Source organism: Strix aluco, chromosome 20 (assembly GCF_031877795.1).
Source record: "Strix aluco isolate bStrAlu1 chromosome 20, bStrAlu1.hap1, whole genome shotgun sequence".
NCBI classification, from domain to species: Eukaryota; Metazoa; Chordata; class Aves; order Strigiformes; family Strigidae; genus Strix; species Strix aluco.
The window spans coordinates 5,649,431-5,664,350 of record NC_133950.1 but is presented as its reverse complement, the minus strand read 5'-3'; the positions used below and the strand labels follow the sequence as shown (position 1 = coordinate 5,664,350).

At 47.2% G+C, this 14,920-nt stretch overlaps 1 protein-coding gene across 4 annotated transcripts in view; it reads right to left on the bottom strand.

Annotated features, from left to right (window-relative positions):
• Positions 1–680: 680 nt before the first annotated feature.
• LOC141932522 (discoidin domain-containing receptor 2-like) overlaps positions 681–14,920 on the bottom strand; it is a 62,137-nt gene continuing 47,897 nt past the window's right edge. For all 4 annotated transcript variants that reach the window (XM_074846218.1, XM_074846219.1, XM_074846221.1 and 1 more), the window contains exons 11-17: positions 14,523–14,718; positions 13,073–13,317; positions 10,333–10,454; positions 9,755–9,952; positions 6,736–6,970; positions 4,336–4,485; positions 681–3,133 (exon numbers count right to left, since the gene is read on the bottom strand). In XM_074846218.1, coding sequence (XP_074702319.1) covers positions 2,993–3,133; positions 4,336–4,485; positions 6,736–6,970; positions 9,755–9,952; positions 10,333–10,454; positions 13,073–13,317; positions 14,523–14,718 — 1,287 coding nt within the window. In that variant the 3' untranslated portion in view covers positions 681–2,992. The remainder of the gene's footprint in view (positions 3,134–4,335; positions 4,486–6,735; positions 6,971–9,754; positions 9,953–10,332; positions 10,455–13,072; positions 13,318–14,522; positions 14,719–14,920) is intronic.

Below are 14,920 nucleotides of genomic sequence, written 5' to 3'. Positions count from 1 at the left end.
AGCCTTTATAAATATAGTTGAGTTTGCCCAAATACCTGAGCTCTAGTCAGGGGCCCACCTCTCCAGCAGCCCCAGGTCAGCAGGGTGGATGGGTCTGCGAGGTGTACAACGGCTCTTCTCAGAGGTGTGCGGCGAAACACCGAGAGGTAAGAGGCACAAGATGCAACAAGGGGAAGGCCCACTGGATGCAAGAAGAAAATTCTCCCCCATGGGAGAGGCACGGCCCTAGCTCATGGTGACATCTCCATTCTTGGAGATTTTCAAAGCTCAGCTGGGGAACACCCAGAGCACCCCAATGCAGCTTTGAAGTTAACTCAGCTTTTAGTGGACAACTGGATTACAGGCTTACAAAGGTCCCTCCCAGCCTAGATCTTCCTCTAGGTTTAACATGAACATGAAAATAAATTGCTTACTGACATGCAGCACCATATTCATGGCATGGAACAATGATCCCAAGCTGTTCCAGGTCCCATCAGCCTCCTCAGCTCCTGAGGAAGCTCATGCCAGCATCTTCCCAGCATTTTCAGAAACTCCCTTCAAAGCTCACTCCTTTAAACAGCCATAGCCACTGGCTGCTTCTTCCAAACCTGGGGTCACACTTAACAAAGGGCTACTGAATAATCAGACCAAAGTATCAGTCCTCAGTACAGACACCTGGGTAAAAAAAAGTAGAAATTCACTTTTGTCAAGGTTATCATTAGAATTTATTGATACGAGAGAAACTTCGTATGTCAACATGTCAGCGGAGGAACAGCACATCCTGACGTAACAGAAGTACAAAGCCCATCCAGGTGACGTTACAGCGCTCTGGTATCTCTAACCTCCCAAGTACAGGCGATCACACACACGGCTGTGCATTACTTGGGTACATTTTCTGGAACAGGATAGAAATACTCCAGAAATACCACTGATGTGTGGTTTGTCAGCCACCAGTGCCCAACAGGCTGCAGCAGGGACCGCGCTGGCTTTGACCCCCATCACCCAACTCCAGACAGATGGTGCCCACCTGTAATGGCAGCTCACCCTGGGCCCCTCTAGTCAAAGGAGAAAAAAAAAACATATTTGGGGGTGAGATTCACCTGAGCCCGTGTAGCCCTCGCAGGGAGATGAGATGATGGACCCTCCGGCTCCTTGGCACGTGAAGAGGGCTCGGGGGCCAGCTCGGATGGAGCCAGGGGAGCCCCACGCCAGGTCTGCAGCAGGACAACCTGGGCACGGGCCCATCAAGTGAGCTGCAACTGGGAAACTTCATGACAGTTTGTTCTGCCCAGGGGCAGACATGGCCATGCCATGGTCCGTCCTGGCAGCTGCCAATTCATAACATAAGTTATGCTCATATTGTAAGTGTTTTGACATTCCCCCTCTCAGCAGTGCCCTCTTACAGCACAGACAGCCATTCATACTATGCTTGTGGCTAAGATACAAATTATCTTTATAATCTTTACTGGAAATATGCGCTATGTTGGATGCTGTTTAAAAAAAGCCAAGTGCTGAGCTTTCATCTTCTTCCAGCTTATGAAATATCTGGTTTGGTCCTAAGTATCTTGCTAAATGATTCGAGAGGGAATAGCAGAGTATTCCCCAGGCACCTGGTAAATCCACAATGGATTCATTGTAGAAACGAGCTGAATTCTCTAACTCACTCCAAATGGATTTCAGAGCCCTCTAAAACCCTCCAGAGAATGAGCCGTTTGTGACACGACAAACAAAAACCAACCCCAAGTTCAATGAGTAAATGGTCTTGCATTGTGCAGGGAGCATCCAAAACAAAACCCAAGCCCAAACTAAGGGGATGTGTCAGTCCCACCTCCCGATGCCAGAGCTGATCAGGGCGACAAAGGAGCCTGGGCCGAAGCGCATCTGCCTGGCCGCCAGCACCAGCCCTGCTGCAGCCCTGAGGAGGAACCGCTGCCGCCAGACTCACGCAGCCGAGCGCGCGTGCGCACGCGTGTGCCGGGGGACGACCCGTGCTCTGCTCCCCTTCCTCTCGCGTGAGCCAGGACAAGTGACATAGCGGGTTCTGCTCTCAGCCATTCGGTTTCACCACATCTAAATTCCCTCTGCACATGTAACAGCATTGACTTAGAGATCTCATATTAATGGGTACTTATACAGGATTAATTGCACATCAGTCCATTGTGGCTACAAGTTCATTAGGCTAATAAATCTACATAGTGACAGTAGTACAGTATCAGCTACTTTTCAATACAAACTCCCTACCCTAGCCTTAATTTGTAGGTCAGGAGAAGATCTTCTACCGCAGTGACCTTCCTATGACCTTTAACATTCATTTTCAAAATTTTTTTTTCTAGAAAAAAAAATCCAGTGTGGGGAAAACGCACATATATAACAAAAGCAGTGCTTAACAACCACAGGAAAAAAGAACATGATCTTGGACTCTTGTATCAGCATCCTCCGTAGACCCTGGCAGCATGACTTCCAAAGGGTTGCTAAATGCTCCATCAGTTCTCAAGCCCGTTAAGCCATTTCCTAGCTCTAGACATTTCTAGTCTCACTATACATATTGTCTGTAGCAAGAGCATACAGAAACACTTGCTAATGTGCACAAGACTTCCATTTGATTTAATGGAATAGTTTTAGAAGTCTGAAGTCTTTACTTCTAAAAATCTGTTCTTGAGTGGTAGCGCTCTCACCGACCGGTAGCTCTCTATTCCACCCAGGAGACAGCTCCAAGTCCCTCAAAGTTTTACTCATTCCTTTTGCCCAAAGGTGTACGGGTATCTAACAAAACCCCTCTCACAGTATTCCCAGGAAATTATTCAGAAGAGGAGATGATTTTTCAACCAAATGAGATCCTCTGGTCCTGTGTGTCAGACCATGGCCAATAGAATGAGCAGCTGCCATGGACATCTCAACTTAAATACGGTACAGTCAAGGGAGGAGAGCAAGGTGGCCTGACCATCTTCCTGTGAGGTACAGGCAAAGACACCAAAGTCACTCTGTTCTCAACAGTTTGCCTCTTTTTCTGGAGTCAAATGTTTGATTCCATTTGTTCTAGCAGGAAGTGGTGAATCATATCAAAAGTGGGACGATCTTTTATATCCCTGCTCCAACATTTCAGCATCAGGTCGAACACAGGGTTAGGACACAGAGGAGTCTGGGAGAGATAGATCTGAAACGAAGAAAGTTACAGCTATTTCAGTGTTTTTTCATAAGAGAACTGAATCTTTACTAAATTAACATCAAAAGGACAGTTTCATTCTAGGTTTACAAGACACGGCCATCATGCATTGTTTGAAATCCATTAAGCGTGAATCTGGCAGTGGAGTCTGGATGGAGCTTTGACGCCATCTCAAATGGCACTGCGGACACTCTGCCAACTTGTTTGATGAGCTGGTCACAAAACAGTCCTTTGTCCCCCAGGAAATATGAATGCTTCAGAGATTTGTCTTCCAAGTGACAGCAAAACACAAACCAAAACCAAATTTACCACAATAAAATCCAAATACTTTCACTCACCGTAGACAACCCATGAGGCTTTCTAAGCATCGTGACAGCTTGTTAGCAGAGACAGAAAAAACACCTTTTAGAGCTTATCTAAAGCACAGCTTGGCAGATTTTTTTCCCCCTCTCATTTTAATACACATCTTTTAGGCTCTTCACTAAATCATTAGTATTCAGGAGACAGTGAATAAAACCTCCCATCATTTCTTTCCCTTTAATCCTTTAACTTGTTTGGTGCTAAAGGTGAATTTTAGGAGAACAGCAAACTGTTCTGAACTGGCACTCCTCCTTTTTGGGGTACAGTGATCCTCGGTACTGAGGAGCTGGATTGTCCTGTTGAAGGCAGCACAGTCCTGCCTGGGAGTTAGTAATAGAGGACAGAACAACACAGAAAAGCCCTTCAGCAACTAAAGGTGGTCAAAGGCTTCTTGGCATATGTGGAAATAATTACAGAGGTTATCTAATCCCTGGGAATTAGCAACTCCTCCTTCCCCACCTCAGTAAGTGCTTCCTCATCTTCCAGAAAAAAATGCTAGTGGGAGAGAGATCTGACCGAGGAAAAGAGCAAAAGGATCGTGTGGGAGAGCCCAGAGAAGCTGAGGAAGACAGGGCAGATTGAAATAGAAGGGGCTTATAATAAGGAAGCAGCACTGGACAGGGCCAAAAGATTCTTCCAGTGGGACTCAGAGAGGAAAGTCGGTGCAATGAGCCTAGATAAAGGGGAAGAGAGGCAGGACACACTTGAGAAGATGAGTAATAGAAGCAGAGACTTCTGCAGATGACGTAAGGCCAGCAGAAAGGCCCTGAGGAGATCCACCTGGATGTGACCAGGCCAAGGGAAGGAAGGACACATGACATTTGCTTTCTTACCTGCCTGCCCTGGCTCCGGAAGAACTCTCCTGTGTTCTCGATGACTTGCTCATCCGAGAGGAGGCTGTAAGGTTGCTCCTTACACAGTATGAACATCTCCCAGAGGGTGACCCCGAATGCCCAGACATCACTGGCTGTGGTGAACTTGCCCTGGGAACAGAAAGAATGTTGTAAGCCCAGGTTGCTCACAGCGCACATTCAGCAAAAACCATTTCAGTCTACACCCTCTGCAGCTAAACATGAGGATGCAGAATTCATACCTGGGAACGTACTCTGAAAGAGGCAGCAGAGCAGGTGACCTGCTCCCAGCAATACAAAGGGAATGAGGTATGACATGGCTGCTTTGTGGGGCAGGAGCAGCATGTCTGTGGGACCCACAGAACAGCTCTAAAAAGGTGCAGTTTTCACTGGGACAAATCTCTTGGAACAGGGAGCAAGTCTCAGAAAGCCAAAGGCTACAGTCCCTCCTGAGAAAGTCTGTATTTGCAGCAGTAGAAAAATGGACTATGGCAGGAGGGTGGATAGCTGCTGCCTACCTCCACCCAAAACACAGCAGTGCAGCACAGAAAAGCCTTTGAACAGGAAGCAAAGCCCTCGGGGTGAAAGCAGAGCCAAAGCAGACTCCAGACTCTTAGAGAAAGGCCAAGATAATTTTGATCTTTGCACATGTAAGTAGTCTGCGACAGTCTGCTTGCTGTCCCTGTTTTCCATCTTTGAAAAATGTGCCCAAACTGGCCGTGTTTGGAACAATGTGTTTCTGAAGAAGTAAAAAGCAGCCGAAGATTGCTCAGAAAACAACAGAAAACAATCGGGGACTGGAGGGTCTGTTTGGACAGAAAACATCCAAGACCGGATTGCCCAGGCTTATCTGGCAACCCTAGCAGCCTGTCAATGTTTGGAAGATGTTTGCACAAGGAAGATGGGAGTGACTTATGGTTTAGATGCAGCTGTAACCAGGAAAATAGGGGGAATTTAGAAAAGTTTAGGCCTATCAGCCTTTATAGCAGAGATAATTACAATTTTTCTGGGCATTCAGAGTACGCATTGTAAGAAAGTATAACCAGGTGATCTCACCAACTAGTTTGAGAAAGAAATATTGGGCTGAATATTAAGGAACTGCCTCCAGACTGGATGTGTTTGGGCTGTCGTACAGTCTCCTAAGGGGAGACAGCAGGACCCTTAAACACGAAACAAAACCGCAACCTCAAAACCAGACTCGGCACTTGAAACTCATGAAGTTTTGTCCCTGCCCCTGTCAGCTCCCCAGCTGGGGAAATAACCACAGAAACACAACCTCCTTACAATTCCAGCAGGAATCCTGAATGCCAGGCACAGAACAGAAATTAGGCCCCAGATGAGGGCTGAGGGTCAAGATGCCATCCAGAGCGACCTGGACAAGCTCAAGAAGTGAGCCCATGTGAACTTCATGAGGTTCAACAACATCAAGTGCGTGGTTCTGCACATGGGTTGGGGCAACCCCTGGTTTTAACACAGGCTGGGGGATGAAGGGATTGAGAGCAGCCCTGCCAAGAAGGACCTGGGTGCTGGTGGATGAAAAGCTGGGCATGAACCAGCAACGTGTGCTTGCAGCCCAGAAAGCCAACTGTGTCCTGGGCTGCATCAGGAGAAGTGTGGCCAGCAGGTCGAGGGAGGGGATTGTCCCCCTCTGGTCTGCTCTCGTGAGACCCCCTTGCAGTGTGTGTCCAGCTCTGGGGGCACCAACATCAGAAGGACACGGACCTGCTCGAGCGGGGCCAGAGGAGGCCATGAAGATGCTCAGGGGACTGGAGCACCCTCCTGTGAGGACAGGCTGAGAGAGTTGGGGGGGTTCAGCTGGAGAAGAGAAGGCTCTGGGTAGACCTTAGAGCGGCCTCCAGGCCTTAAAGGGGCTACAGGAAAGTTGGGGAAGGACTCCTGATCAGGGGGGAGGGATAGGACAGGGGGTAACGGTTTTAAACTGAAAGCTGGTAGATTTAGATTAGAGAGAAGGAAGAAGTTCTTTCCTGTGAGGGTGGTGACACACTGGCACAGGTTGCCCAGAGAGGTTGGAGATGCCCCATGCCTGGGAACATTCAAGGTCAGATCAGACGAGGCTCTGAGCAACCTGATCTAGTTGAAGATGTCCCTGCTCATTGCAGGGGGGTTGGACTAGATGACCTTTAAAGGTCCCTTCCAGCCCAAACCATCTATGATTCCACGATCTGTGCCCTATTTGTGAGGGCACGCTCCTTTCCCAGGACACCAGTTATGTCCAACACAACCTAACAGACTTTCTCAGCGGGGCCATCTGTAGCACACGCTTTGATGCTGCAAGGACTGTTACACATACAGGTGTTACTGTTTCAGGGGCACAGTGAAAATCAGAGGAAAGGAGAGAGAATGGTTTTGTTCAGTCCCTACCAGGAGGATGCTTTCCCAGGCCATCCAACGTATGGGCAGCACAGCTCTTCCCTGGATACGGTAGTAATCCCCACTGTAAAGATTCCTGCTCATGCCGAAGTCCGCAATCTTGATGGTGTAGTTGTTCCCCACCAGGCAGTTGCGAGTTGCCAGATCTCTGTGCACAAAATTCAGAGATGCTAAATACTTCATTCCAGAGGCAATCTGGGTGGCCATGTACAGCAGGTTAGAGTAGCTGCATCAAAAGAAAACATAACAGAAAGAAAAATCAATAGAGTTCCCCATCCTTAACTCTTTCTTGCATTTGATGTGTTACAGTGACCTGTCGTTTTATTTCCTGCCCTAACAGTGAAACTAAACTGTCTAGTTTCAGGGCACTAACAGCCTCACCTGCCAGGCTAAGCCAAGCTCCTGAGGTGACTAGGCAAGAACAGACAAGTTGTCCCTGAAAAGCTGTCCCTGAAATTCAGGGTCCTTAGAATTTGACATCCTTTAGATTTTTAATATCACGCATTAATCTCAAGATTTTCAAAGAGTTTATGCATCAAAGCATCAACTTTTTGCAGAGAGACATAAAAATAAAGCTGTACAATCTCAGAATCTTGTATTTTAAAAACTGCTTAGCCTGGTATTTCAAACACTGCCACTATTGCATACTTACATTAGTATGGCACTTAACATTAAAGAGTGCTTACTTTTCTTTATATGTTTAATATTACCGAAAGTATAAACAGATGCATTTTCCATCCGATATAATTTTAATTCCCCATTAGCAAGATGAAGATAGCATTAGTAAAGTTGCATGATGCACACAGTTTGCACCATCTGACTTTCAGCATTCTTCACACACTACCATTCTGTGATGCTCGCCTCGTTTCCCACTGTGCGTGCTCAAATGCTTCACACAACCAAGCGTTTGTCACAACAAATCTAATACACTGTTCACAGTTAGTATTTCTCTGATAAAGGTCAGAAAGGGAAAGTATTAGTCGTCTCCTCTGCGTTCTGGTGGCAATGAGAAAACCACTACCATGTTATCTAAGTTACAATCATTTAATGCATCTAACAATAACAGATCCAATCTATCTGTTCTAATCAACAACTAAGCCATGGCTACACCGATTCAGAGGCAGCCCCTCGCCCCAGCAGAGCACTGGCAGGCGGGTCTGGGCACCACTGCCCTGCCAGCCTTTCAGCACAGTGACACCACGACTCAGCTAGGTGACACTGGGCCCGGTCCCACAGTCAGCTCGACGTCTCTCCTGACCTGGGTGGACCTGTTGTGCCCCCGGAGAAGGAACTCTGCCACCCCTTTGTACCTTGACAACCTGGTTGTCAGCTTTTTGCACAGGAGCAGGCATCACCTCCAAGATCCTGCGTTCTCCCTTCCTCCTGCTCAGCTGCAGTTATGTCCCTGCCTGGGGCTGTTGCTCTTCCCATTCAAGCGTCCCCCTCTCTCCGTCCCTCCCGCAGCTGGCAGGGGCCCGTCAGCAGCTCCCTGCCTTTTGGCTCCCTGCCCCTCTGCTCACCAAGCTCAGCAGGGCTTGATGCGTGCAGCTCTGCATAGAGGGGCAGGACGGGAGACAATTCTCAGCAGACTCATCTTCACATTTTGTTCAATAGGCAGAGAGACAGTAGGGAGATTCATTTCAAATACCAAAGAGCCATAAGGACTTAGAAACGTGTGACCTCTCTGCAGGAAAGGGCTGGTCACCACGCTCGGTGCGTCAAATACTGGGCTTGAGACACAGGTGAGATGGCTGGTCCTTGCCCTACAAGACACTCACAGCACTGCAGAGACAAGCTGCACGCTTTGGCAGGGGGATTCATTTCATTCTCAGTAAACAACTCCTGTACAGACAGCTATCTGAGCTAGTCATACCGGCTTCCTTTAACGAGAAACTGTATCTGACTGGGAAGGACAAAAGGAGAGGCTGAAGGATCAGCTAGAGAGAAAGAAAAACTAGAGGTAGAGCCAAGTAATGGAAACCAAGGAAGAATAATGTAAGTGACAGTGCTTAAGTCAGATGAGAGATGAGGAGATAAAGAAGAAAGGACAGTTTGAGGCTTTGGCCAGGAAAAAAAGCCACAAGTCTAAAGGGGAGACAGGAGAGAGCTGGAGTATGTCTCTACTCAGATGCAAATTCTCTCCCATCCTACAGTTTCTGTGTGTAATAACTGCAGGATGCCAGCTTAACACTCCCCAACAGGACCACTGACCGCTGCCAGCTACTGGCAGAAACACTGGTATTATTTTGGCATGGCAAGACCCAGCCATCGCCTGTCCAGTCCATCAACAGAACTGGCTCTGCCTAACTGCCCAGTTCTTGAGCTATAAATAAATGTAATCCTTTGGGGAGGTACATGCCAAAGGCTAAGCAATGCTGCAACTTCTGATGAGCGCAGGGTTCTTTATATGTTAGAACACATCAGAATACATTAGTCCTACACACAACTCTCCTCTAAGGAAAGGATTTCTGCCATAGAGATGTTCTTATGTTAGATTTAATCCTTTCACAGTGGAGGGAAGTAAGTGCCACTGCTGACAGAAAATGGCTTTCTTTACCAAATATTCTCCCCTTCTGTTGGCTGGTGAAATTTTTCTTTAGTGCAGCTCCACACTCAACTCCAGTCACGTAATATTTTTTTAGTCATCCAGAGAACATACAAACCTTCTTAAAAGCCTAAGAGACATTCTTGATTTTCATCCCAAAATTCTTGCCATAATGCAACTGGCTTGCTATATTAATGAAATATTTGATGCAAGCCCACTAATGTAAACAGATGGTCACATCTAATATGGTCACCGTGACCAGAACATCCCCCAGACAGTGACACTTCACAGGAACACAGACCTCCAGAGGCCTCCAGAACAGCCTCCCACACCAAGCAGGACCAGTGTCCACAGTACGTGCTGTGGCAGTGGCCAGGCTGGAGGAAGCTCACTGCCTGGAAGGCACAACAGATGAAACTGGTTGTTCTGTATTGTTCTGTCCCAAAGCTGGGCAGCAACTCTTACCTGACGCAGGGAATATTGTTTGAAACGGCAAATTTGCTGTAAATCTCCCTCTGCGACAGGAACTGATTGAGGTCTCCGTTTTCCATGTACTCTGTTATCATGCACAGGGGGTCATCACGCACACACACACCCAGAAGCCGGATGATATTTGGGTTCTTCAGCCGTGACATGATCTTGATCTCCTTCAGGAAATCATTTCTTATAAAACAGAAAACACAGGTTCAAATCCAGAACTATTCCTTTGTCTAAGGAAAGCAGAAGCAGCATGTAAGAAAATCTCAGTTCAGAGACATTTATGCTTGGGCACACCGTCAGTTTGAAAGCTGGTTCTGTGCTTGTGTTCAACACTGACCCCTTCCCCAGCAGACAGGATTAATACAGCAGTTTCGTTTGACATTATGTCTATTCCTATCCCCAACTCCCTCCTTGTGTCCTGTTCCTTACATGACCACACAGAACACACACCAGAGACACATGACACTCTCTTACAGAAGTCACCAGGGTTAACCCATGTGGAACTGTCGCTTGGAGAGTATTTGCTTTCCTTCTCAGACGGTCGGCACCGCAGATGCACTTACCTGGCAGTTTTGTTGACATCTGATCTCAGCATTTTCACTGCCACGAGAACTGGCTGGTGAGTGAATTCTGTAGATGAGACGCCCAGGAATTCCAGCAGGCCATCGGCTTCGCAAAGGTGCACCTGCCAGGCAAAAGGCAGAGGCAACTATGAGAGCATGCACAGACAGGAAACCAGAGGAAAACAACGTCACATTGAGGTCACTGGTTTGGTCACCAGTTGCAGAATGACCAAGTGAATGATGTAATGAAGGTGACACTGTTCTGATCAGAAATAGCCCATAGGTTGGCCCTAGATCCTGGACAAAATGTGTACGTACACTATACAGCCCATGAGGTAGGAACACACACTGATTGCAGCCTGATGTCCCCCGCACACTGAATTTACTGCACATGTACAGATTGGTGCCAGTAGCCTACTGGGGCAGTCCAATTCGCCCAGCAAGTACTGGAGATGTTCAGGAAGGCCACTGTGCCTGGAGTTGTCTGCTTTACTCTGCATGTGCATGCAAACAGCACGGCTGCAGCAGGTTTGGCATGTACAGCACATCACACCAGCCATACAGGCCCAGCACTGTCCTGCAGCCTGGCTTGAGTCACCGCTCAAACTTAACTGAAGAGCATCCAGGAACTACAGACAACTATCCAGAGTCCTCTAATTCCAGGGAAAAAAAAAAAAAAAAAAAAAGGAGAAAAGTGCCGCATGTGTCTGTGCATGCATGCTGTGAACACCTCACCTGTGAACATACCAGAGATGAGTACTCTGATGAGTACACAGAACTCCAAGTTTCTTCAGATAAATAAATGAAGACATAAAATTACTGCCAGGGTTGTATAAGAAGTGGTGACAAGACACTTGCTTAAGAAGTTATCAAAATGCATATTTGAATGAAGAACTGGGCAAGAGATGCTAGGGCGGGGAAAGTAGACAGACCCGAGTGTGTAGAATATGAAAAAGGACTGGAGGAGGGGAGCAGACTGGATGTATCAAAGAGACTTGCAGCAGTGAGGGGAATGTAATGGAAGCTTAATGAATTTCATACAAAGAAAGCAGCAAGAAATTATGTGATAAGCATGGTGAGGAGAAAGAGGAGACAACATAGAAAATGGGACAAACCCACAGAACAGAAACAAAAGTACAAAGATGCTGCTGCAGTTACACAGAGAATGAAATCTGCTGTGGTGAAAGTATAAACAGGAATAGGAAAGAGCCACAGTATTAAGCACATATATTACAAGCACAGGTAATGTGTCCCTGGGAGGGGACGGTTAGGAGCAAGAAAGAAAAAAAGATTGAAAGGGAAGGGAGCTCTGAGTGGAGAGGTGAAAAAGGCAATGAGCCGTGTTTCTAGAAGCAAGACTGCACACTAAGCCAGAGCAGTGGGGCAGAGCATACGATGATGATGACCAGTTTGGTAAAGACTAAGGAGGTGAGAAGGAGAGACGGGAGAACGCAATGCAGCACGTTTACAAAAGTGAGGGAAAGAGCCTGTGATGTGAAGAAAGCAACAGGCTCTGAATCAATCTCCAAGAAAAATGAATATGGGAGAGGCTGGCTGCTGCTGTTTGACAACACAAAGGAAGAGGAGGAGAAAGCTTTGACAGTTATTAGAAGGACATGAATGAGAGGGAAGGAGAAACCAGAAGCAAAACAATGAGGAGAAAAAAAAAGCCTCTCTTTCACTTTTGAAGCACAGCCCAAGACAGGGCAGGATCCAGGCACCAGCAGAAGGGGCTACACTGAAGAGCCAGGTGAAGAGGCTGAGGATGTCAGCACCTTCCCAATACACAGACTGATCCAGAAAGAAGTGAGAGGGATAAGGAAGGGGCTGGGGTAGGGAAGGTGTGCTGTCAGAAGGGAGGAACCATAAAGACAGGCACATCACAGAGGAGGAAGCAGCCAGTAAAGGACTGTGCTTTGCCAAAATGTAGTAGACAGGTACAATTTAAGTCTAAGTGAGTAAAAGCTGGGAATAGAGACAGTGGAAGAGTGGGAACAGGAGATGGGAAGACCTGCTCAGTACTGAACTAGGAACAGCGTGGAAATAAAGCAGGGAGAGAAGAAAAGGCAAGGTGAAAACATTCACAGCTTGAAAAGAGCTCAAGGAGTAAAGAGAAAGCTTGGTAAATGACAGTTGCATGTATCATGCTGCCTGAGGCTTCTGACACAAACTGGGGCTTGAGCAAGCAGCAATGCTAGAGAACACGTGAGGGCTTCACAGGGCTTGGGAAATGTCTGTCTTTGCTTGGACTAGCGTGCAGAGCCCCACCAGACCTCCATCTGTTAATGGGAAAGCTGTTTTTACAGCTAGGATCAATCTGTCTTGGCTGCAGTCACTGCTAGAGTTTTCAAACTCACATGCTTAAAGGTGGGTGACAGCCATCACGTTTGATATGTCCATGGAAGACCATGAAACAGTCTGAATTCCCACCTCCAGGCCTTTTCTATAATGTTGTAAACAGGGATATAAACAGTGAACAGAAAATGTTTGCAAAGTTCATCCATTGAGAAAGACTCATGTGGTACCGAGCAGCAGCCTCACAGGTGCAGAGTGGGGCTCTCTGAAGTCTATCCTGAAGGACATCAGCTTTCCCCAACAGCAAAGGCACATATTAAATAAAATACTGGTATGCAGAACCCTCAGCCCAAAAATATGAAGCAGCACCAGAGGCAGCTCAGAATATTCAGCTCTGCCAGGCATCTCCTTTCTGTTGGAAGAAAGTGAAGGAGAATGACTGTACCTCTCCAAACTGTCCTTCTCCCAGCTTCTCCTTGAGTCGTAGTTGCTGCCGTGGGAATTCACCCACTGAGATGTCCTTCTTGGTCAGTGAATCCACGGTGAGGGCAGGGACTGCATACATGTTGTTGCCGGTCACACCTTGCAGGTGGACGATATCTGTTTCAGCATAGTGAGGAACATTGTTCTGAAAGCCTTGGTGAGGAGTGGACTTGGTCAGGTCAGGCTCAGCATAGTCCCCACTGCACACTAAGGGGAAACCAAATACAGGTGGAGTCAGACACACACACTCCATAAAACCAGTACGGCCCAGCTTCCACTCCTCTCGACCCTCAGACCTCTGGGAACCCAGCCTCATTGCATGCCTGCTACCTCGTACCAAGGCTCACCAGATGGAAGACTGCTTTGTTTTAACTAGGGCTTAAACCAGAACAAGCTGCGCTTCTGCAGACACCAGAATACCTGTGAGGTGCCAGTGAATTTGTGTTAAACAGCTGCCTGTTCTGCCCAGTTACGAGCGCTAAAGTTCTTGCCCAGACATGGAGGCATGAGTCTGAAGTGACTTCCTGTTTCTGATTCATCCTAACCATGACCTGTTCCCCTTACCTGACACAGGGATGTTGTTTGCAATGTCAAACTTGTTCTGGATCCCCTTCTGCAACAACAACTGATCGAGGTTTCCATGTTATGCTATACCTCTTACAGCTTATTTACATAAATATCATGGGATAACTCTATAATTAACTCCCTGTATGGTCAGTATTACACAGAACACTCGTTCTGCTTCAAATTCACATCCTGACTCAACCCAAATCCGTCTCCTTGTGTAGCATAATGCTGGATCTTAGCAACTTGTCAGTGCTTGAGGAATGCAGCACTGCCCTTCCATTCACTAATCAGCACTGACATCACTGAGTAAAAACGCTGTTGGAAATATTTCGTTCTGCCTGCATGCAAAAGCTTCCCAGGGGCTGGAAGCCAGGGCACTACTAACAATTCTCCACTGAATTTCCCTCTGCTTTTGCTAAGGGAATTTCAAAGAGCCCTTGCTGCGGGAAAAGATGCTAAAGGTCTTCTCCACCAGCCGGTCTGGACAGGCCAGGAGTGCTGCAGGCAGCGACTCCACTGCCAAGGGGCTGATGAGACAAACGATGTGTGATTGCTGTGATTGCCAAAACCAGCTCCTAAAAGATGACCCTGCTAATGTATAAACACAGTCTTCAAAGAAAACAATAAAAGACCACCACCCTCTAGTGGGGCTGGTGCTCCACCTGCCAAAGGTACATGTTAAAAAGCTTCAGAGCTCCAGAATGCTCTTAGGTGCCTGGGTTAGTACTGTCTTGCATAGGAGTCAGAGAAGATTACTTAGACACTGAGAAGTAGAGCATTTTAAAATCTGAGAGAAATAATAAAAGAGTAAATGTGTAACTTCTGGAGACTAACAATTACATTACCTGAATCCTCTGCACTTTGGGAGAGCTCTGGAAGCTTTTGGAGCAGCGTAGCTGGCTGATGATATTCCAAATCCAGTGGGAAAGCACGTTCATAGGTGGGGTTTGACTGGTGGATCTGGGTCTGGTTGTTGGCAATGGTGTAGCTGTAGAAGGAGAGGCGAACTGTGGCATCCTCCTCCAGGATTCGACGTGGGGCCTGCAAAAGAGGAAAAAAAAATGCTGAGACGATGCTCAGTTGTTAAGTAATGTATTGGCTGCAAGTGCAGCAATTTCCAGTAACATCTTGGATAGGGCTGGCATCCTCCCCTGCTGTGAGAAGAGTTTTAGCTGCTCTGTGGAGCTGGAGAAGCCCCATGCTTTCCACATAATTCTGAGCTCATTGGGGTTAATGCTTAGTA